The sequence below is a fragment of the Charadrius vociferus genome, unplaced genomic scaffold (assembly GCF_000708025.1).
Source record: "Charadrius vociferus isolate BGI_N301 unplaced genomic scaffold, ASM70802v2 scaffold2579, whole genome shotgun sequence".
In the NCBI taxonomy this organism is placed as follows: Eukaryota; Metazoa; Chordata; class Aves; order Charadriiformes; family Charadriidae; genus Charadrius; species Charadrius vociferus.
Window position 1 is genome coordinate 16621 of NW_009650123.1, and position 7370 is coordinate 23990.

The 7370-nt window shown below is 44.9% G+C and overlaps 1 protein-coding gene across 1 annotated transcript; it reads left to right on the forward strand.

Moving 5' to 3' along the window:
- Positions 1 to 2270: 2270 nt before the first annotated feature.
- DDA1 (DET1 and DDB1 associated 1) lies at positions 2271 to 6464 on the forward strand. The gene is made up of 5 exons (XM_009892383.1): positions 2271 to 2327; positions 3884 to 3964; positions 4414 to 4465; positions 4781 to 4842; positions 5851 to 6464. The coding sequence occupies exons 1-5, from the start codon at positions 2271 to 2273 to the stop codon at positions 5959 to 5961; spliced, it is 363 nt and encodes a 120-aa protein (XP_009890685.1). The 3' UTR covers positions 5962 to 6464.
- Positions 6465 to 7370: the final 906 nt, after the last annotated feature.

A 7370-nucleotide genomic window follows, 5' to 3' on the forward strand; every position in this document is an offset into this window, starting at 1 on the left:
CTTCCCCACCCTCAGGGATGGGGGGCTGGGAGAGCAGCTGGGACGCCGCCAGGGTGCGGCGTGTTTCCTGCGCCCCCAAGGCTGGGGGACAGGAGGGAAAACTGGGGCTGTGGAGGTTGTTCAATCCTTTCTGTGCCTTTTAAGCAGCAACAAGGACTTGGTCTGGTGCCTGAGTGTTTGGCGGCGGCTGTCATAGCCAAGAGGCTTCCAGTCTCCCTGCCCCCCTTTGTAGCGACGTAATAATTTTCAGAGGAAGAGAGTTTTCCTTCTGCTCCTCCTCAAGCTCAGTAACTAAGGGAAAAACAGTGGCGTCCCTGTGATCTCTGTGTACAGGCGTACCATTGCCGTTCCCAAGCCTGTGTTAGTGGTTTTCCTCTAACCTGCATCCACATGTGTGTGCATCATGCTGGGAAAGAGCCCGGCTTTCAGCATCCGTGTGCTGGGCGTCATCTTTCTGAGTGTGCGTTGTTACTGCAGTTCCTTTCAAGAGCTGAGAACGGGGCACATATATATATGGGTTTCTTTCACTTTTTTGCTTTTAGATGAGAACTGTCGTCTTCCTAGGAAGCTGAGCACCCTTGTTGACACAGGAACAGTAGATGCATCTTGCTTCTACCTCACTTCCCAAATCGTAGAAGGAACCAGTGTTGTCTTCCGAGGTTGCATAATTGCGCTTGTTTTGTTGGTTTTTTGAGTTTGCCAGATCCCCGAGGCATCTGCTCGGTTTGGGTGCTGGTTTTTCACTTCCATGCAGGAAGTTCCATCAGCTTCTCTAGCTTGGCCGGGGTGTGCTTTCCTTGGTTAAAGAGTGGCAGAAGGCACGCAGGGGGAACGTTTCCTCATGTGACATTATAGGGGAGGTATGACTCGGTGTGCCTTGTGCCATAGGTGTGTAAACACGGCACTGACCTACTGGGGCTTATTTATGTGGTGCCCTTGGAGCAGATAAGGATCATTGCACTTGGAGTATTGTCTAATTCTGAATATCCAGGAATATGACTCCAGCCAATTTCCCCGAGGGGGCCTTTTCAGTGATGGTATCCACAGATAGCTGCTGAAATGTGTGCGTATGCAACAGAATTATCATTATTGGAGGGATAGTCTCTGTCACTGACAGCCAGACTCTTCAGTTGAACTGGTGCTGAGTGCTTAACGTGCTGGCTGGAGCCTAGGTTGGAGAAAGTCCGTTTCTCCTTGTTTTAGTGTCCCCGTTGTTCTGCTCTAGCTAAGTTAAGGCTGAGCAGTGGGCACTGCTGGCAGGGATGGAGCTGGTCCACCCAAGCGACTGCTGGCCTGAGAAGAGGAAAGGTGGTGGCCAAGAGCCAGGGATGCTCGTGGCTGTTAGAGCTGATGTCTCCAGGTGTTGTCTGAACATAGTAACCTTCCTGCTTGCGAGTCTGCACTTCACTGGTATATATCCTGCTTTAGTTGTTTATATGGTAGAAAGGAGGGAAAAAAACATTTAAGTCACCATTTAAATTGCGTTTTGACTCATAATTGTAACAGTAGTTTTGCAGTTTACTGCTCCTAACTTGCTCTGCTGTTGAGAGACGGTGGAATCCCTGGTGAGAGCTGTGATCCTGCTCGCCCAGCCTCTTTCCAGGGAAACGTGGGCTCTGCCAGACCAAATCCCTGGCTGGAAAGTGGGGAATAGTCTATCATGAGGAACTTGGGGTGAGCTGGAGCTTACTGAAGAGGTACTTGAAGTTGTCTGCTCTTATTTAGAGCAGTTATTTTCCATTCTTATAAGCGGTAATAGTGCCAAGTAGTTGTCAGGCTTTTACTGCAATAAAAGAAATCAAGGACACGTCTGTCTCTCTCTGGATTAGGCTGGGGTAGCTGAGCGGGTTACTTTGTCATAAAAAGCCTGCAAATTTAATGCAATGGGAAGGTGAGATGCTTTGAAATGTAATGGGATATTTTTAAAGATCCTCGATCCTTCTAAACAGAGTAATATAATTAGTAATTCTTAAATCTGGGCTATGTGGAGAAAACTGTGTCTGGCTGTGCCTTCAGAAGTCGTTGAAGGCTTCCCCGTCCTTTTCAGCCTGGGAGTCCTCGGGTAGCGTACGTGTTTGATAATCGGTGCTGAGTGTGGATGTCGATGAGAACAGATGAACAGAGAAATCCATCGGGGCGGGCGTGGGAAGTGGTGAGCTGAGAGCACGACGCGGTCCGAAACCGAGGGCTTCTGTTGTAGCGGAGCTGGAAGATCCTGCCTTAATTCCCGAGCTCTGCCATGGTACGGACGTTACACAGACGAGCGAGCGATGGACTCTGTCCTGGAAGACTCGCAACTGAAGGCAGTGAAGGCACAGGGAAATAATGTTGGTCCGGCAGGGGTTAAGACGGGCAATAGAAATTTGCAATTCACTATTTAAACCTAAGTCCAGTATTTTAACAAGGTTATTTCCAGAACCAGGCGTGTGGGAAGGGCTGGATGTGTAAACTAGAATGTCAGTAGGGTTCTTTTTAAGAGGAAAAGTATGAATAATATTTTCTGGTTTGTCTAATTATAGCTCTTTGTTTTGAATTAAAGATGCAGCATTAATAAAAATAATGGCTTCTATTTAAATGAAAACAATGTCTTCCAGCCTAGCAGTTTTGTAGCAGTAGGGCCCATTTATGCGTTGCTTCTAACGCTGAAATTAAATGCCTTCTCATCTGCTGCTTTACTGTCCTTTTAAAATTGCTTATAAATAAGGTGATGTGTGTCCCGGAGTAGAATCCTGTAGTGTTCAGTATAACAGGCTTTGAATCTTTAAGCAAGTATCGTTACGATACAGGTAGCAGGTCTGGTGATTTAGAAGGGATGTCTCAGGGCCTCTCTCTCCTGCTCATCGCACAGATACATCCTATGTTTATTACCCATCTTCTCTTTACTTTAATGACATTGCTGGGCACCTTCCTTTGTCTGTGCAGTGAGTAGAGGGGCTCCAACACACTTTTAAGCTCGGTTTTCTCCTGACCCTGTAATGCTCACCTCCCACCCTCCTTTTTCACTGTGGAGAAGGAAAATTCCTGTTTCACGCTGCTACGGCTTAATTAAACTGAGAGGGCTCTGCAGGGTTCCTGCGGTTGTTTAGCAGATAGCTTTGTTGGCCTGTGTGATCAACAGTTTTGTTGTGACTGGTGATCTAAGGACCTCCAGCGCAACTTGGGATTATAGTTTTTTTGATGTACCAGTAGCCTTGACGCGTGTAGTGATGTGATCCTCGAAAAAAAACCAAAACATAAAGTTGGGCCAGGCTGATAAGGGTGCGATAAGGATTGGGCTTGTGAGGCTGCGTAGGCTTTTCTTGCTCTGCGCGACCAACCTTGGTCTGTGACAAAAAACGTTAACTGGGAAAGCGAAAGAGCAACTGGCTTGATATGGTGTAATGCTCAAGGACTTCGGACATCAGCGTAGCTGTGGCAGAGTTTCTCGCGTAATGTTGTGATCTGTGCTGGTAAATTACTGTCAATTCTGGTCCGCTCATCAGCGGTGTTTGTATCTGTGTGGTCCCAATCCCCTTCTGTCGGAGCTCACCCAATTGGACACAGTTTGGGCTTTGTTGGTTTTTGTTTGGTTTTTTTTCATTGCCTATATGCCAAAACAGACTTAGTTAGCAGCTTTGTAACTGAATTACTGAACTTTGGGGATATAACGAGCCAAATGGAGAAGGTGGGGGTTGGCTTACTTTACAAAAACAGTTTTGGGCGGGTTTCGGTATCCAACAACCATCTCGCTAGCTGAGACCTGGCACCGTCCTTCAATTCCTGCGGTTGTTTATCCTAATGACCCGAGCAACTCCTTCGAGAATCAGCACAAAACATACAACCACTGGAATATTACAGTTTCTTTCCTCACCTACTTCTTTGTTTGTATTCTGTGTCTTTTTAGGCAGATTTTTTGAAAGGATTACCGGTCTACAACAAAAGCAACTTCAGCAGATTCCATGCGGATTCTGTATGTAAAGCATCAGTAAGTATTGCCGCATCCTGGTGCTCCGGGGGAAGGTTTTCTTGCGTGGCTCAAAGGATGCTAGAGGGAAATAAACTTAAAATGAGTATTTTGTTTCTTAAAAAACATGTATGATCACAGCTGATCGTTCACGAGTTGAGATTTGGCAAGGAAAGCTTCCTGCTTCCTTTGGTGAGGAATGTGTCATCACATCAGCCAAACCACATCTGTGGTGCTTTCTATATATACATTCTTCAATAGTGCCCTGAAAAACGTATGAAAAATCAACCTTCTTCTTTACATGGGTGTTTTAAAAAACTGTAGCTGCACAGTGTCACGTAACAGGGCAGAATATCACAATGCATTTGTAGCCTGTGTTAAGGAGGGCCTTTCGGTTGGTTTAGCTGTGGTTGGGTTAAAAATCACCTTTTTGCTGTCTTTGTTCTGTAACTGTTGTAATTCTTCTACAGAATAGAAGACCATCAGTATATCTTCCCACGAGAGAATATCCATCTGAACAAAGTAAGTCTGCCCCGCTAAAGTTTGAGTTTTTTAATAACTTTATCCTTTTCTAATATTAAAGATCTGGCATACCCCAAATCTCCCTTATTTTAAGCTTCAGATCAGGTGATACTGTTGAACTGTCACTACGGTGATTAGCAGTGTATGTCTAGTTGTTGTTTTTTGTGCTTTTCCTCTATCCTTATTAAATGAGCAGTGTTCCCGTATACTGTCCTTTCATTAAAAAGTGAAGTAATGTGGTGATTACTGCACTGTTTTAAAAGTCGTCTTTAAAATGACTTCAGTATGTTTCTCTTTTTTTTTTTTTTTTGGCAGTCATAGTAACAGAAAAAACAAATATACTTTTGCGTTATTTACATCAGCAGTGGGACAAAAAGGTATGGTTGTATTTTCTTAATGTTAACATTTTGTCTTGATTTGCTGACTCGGGCTAATTAAGCCCAATATTGATCATAACCAAAATATTGAAGATTAATTAAAAGAAAGTGCCAACTGCACTTCAGCAAAAGATAGTGGAAGGAGGGTCTGTCTCTGCCCAGCCCTTCTTTAAAAAAAAAACACAACAAAACCAACTTCTTCCCTTTCAATTTCAGGGACATGAACTCAGTGTTTAGTCTAGAACTTGGGAGACTGCAGTTACATGCTGTTTTCCTTTGTCACCTTGGCAAATTGGTCTCCCTGCGCCTCAGCGTCTCCTTTACGGCTAGGGTAAAGCTGCTCTTACCTCCCAGGACTGCTGGGAGAAGACAGATGAGCTTGTGCAGAATGCGAACGCGCTAATGAGGCGCTGTAAGTACCTTGGGTACAAAATCTGAGTCCTCGTATGAGGAACGCACGAATTCGCAGGCTCTAGCTAGCCTTTGAGACAAAGGAAACTGGGTACCTGGGCTGGGAGTACTCAGAACAAGGCGGTGACTTCGGAGTGGAGATGTCGAAGCAGTGATTGTTATCGTGGGCAGAGCAGAGGTTGCGGAAGAATGTGGGGAGAGGCAAAATTATAAGGATCCTTGAAGCTGAAAAGAAAGTATTTGTATGTGACGGAAGGCTTTGGGAGATTTTGATAAGTTCAGGGACTGACTCAGAGTAGTGAGAAAGAGGATCTTAGTCACATTTATGCGATATTTGAGATCTATAAATAAAAGGTGCTGAGATCAATGATTGGTGTTTTAGTCCCACCCTCAAATTTGAAGAATAATCTAGAAGGAGCACCTTTTGGCATTGGGCAAAATCCTCTTCAGTGTTTGTTCCAGTGTGTCAGTTAGGTCAGAGCATCACTGTATTCCATCCGAAAATGTCTACAAACAAAAACGCGTTCTACCAACACTAGCTCTCACCAGAATCTAAGGCTTTGGAGGGTTTCACTGTGGCTTTCTCTGTCCCAACAGAATGCAGCAAAGAAGAGAGATCAAGAGCAAGTGGAGATAGAAGGTGAGAATTCGGCGCCACCACGGAAAATCGCTCGGACAGACAGCCAGGATATGAACGAGGACACTTAAACTCTTGGCTTTCTCCTCTACTACTTTGCAGGCGCTTCCTGTTTTGTCTCAAAGTGTGTAAATTTTGCCCCTTGCCCCCATCTCTCACCCCTCCACTATGCAGCCCAAACCACTTCTGACTTCATAGGAGCCAATGTATTTATTTTTTTTTTTTTCTCTCCATTTTTTTATTTATGCCGTAAAACTTACGGAGCAATGGTGGAACAATTCAGTAAATGATGTAGTATAACCTTAGTTCCTCCTTTCTAAAAATATACACTGTCACTTTCACAGGTTTTGTTGAATCTGTTACCTAATCAACCAGGTCTAGCTAGGGGAGCCTGGGTAGGAGACGCGGGTTAGTACAGAACCCTCCAGTGATACAGGCTTTCCGATTCATCTACCCGTTGACGTATTACAAGTGGTTTACTCTTCTTTGGATGTGCCCAGTCCAGCCATAAGTGTGGGGCCTCACTATTTTTCTCGAATATCCTGAAACTGGCACTGCACTAAAAAAAAAAAAAAAAAAAAAAAATCATGGGTGTCATTTAGGGTTATGTTGATCTTAGCAACCGTGTTGTCAACGTGGTATATCAGTTGTATTTTTTTGGTCTGTTCTGTCAGGGCCACGGGCATTTGGCAGCGTACGTTGTCTCATGCATCAGTGGTCCTGGAGAATTCTAAGTGAAAGGTGTGTTGCTTTTGTTGCTCTTAAATTCTAACCGTCTCTTGGTCTTGAACGGACTGATATGTGCAACTTCTCCGTTGGAATAAAAGGATACTCTTATCCTATTCTGAGTATTTGATCAACAGCGTATTTAAGCAACAGCTGATGGAACGGAGCTGGGTAGGCACCCTGCAGGCAGCGCTTGGCTGGATAAGTCTGGGAGCACCGCGGCAACTAGATCTAGTTCTCTGTCTCAGCTGCCGGCTCTGAATAATGGTACGTTGTATTTTCCTGCGATATCAGCATGTCTGGAACGGAGCCCGGGACTTGGAGTTGTTCAAAATGTGAGCTTCCATGGTCTTTGATGAAGACCAATCTCTTTCGGACTGTGACAGTTCAGTGCCTGTTGCCTGTAACCCTTCGCTGACTCTTCGGTAAGAGCCAAAATGGAGACCCGTAAGTCGTCGAGGTGGATTCGGAGGTTCAGAGACTAAAAGGAAATGAGCGTCGTTGCCTGAAGGGGACAGGAAAGGTGTAGCTTAGTAATGATGTCTTGTCTGCTTTAACGTAAGAAGCTGACTTCACACTGTGTTAGTTTAAATTGTTGCATTTATAGCTGTGTTTTTTCCTCGTTGACAAATCGTAAACACCAATTCAAGAAATCGCACGAACGTTTTTCCTTAGAGATCCTGGATAAGCCTCGTTCCGAGTGGCTGCAGCGGCCGCGAGCTTTGAGGGTTTCTGCTGTCCCCTTCTCCACGGC

What these genes read in the sequence shown, in the direction of transcription:
- DDA1 (XM_009892383.1), top strand. Translation starts at nt 2,271, where the DNA reads ATGGACTCTGTCCTGGAAGACTCGCAACTGAAGGCAGTGAAGGCACAG. An exon ending in ATTCTGTATGTAAAGCATCA is followed by an intron (nt 3,965 to 4,413) that starts GTAAGTATTGCC and finishes ATTCTTCTACAG; the next exon opens with AATAGAAGACCATCAGTATA. An exon ending in AGAATATCCATCTGAACAAA is followed by an intron (nt 4,466 to 4,780) that starts GTAAGTCTGCCC and finishes TTTTTTTGGCAG; the next exon opens with TCATAGTAACAGAAAAAACA.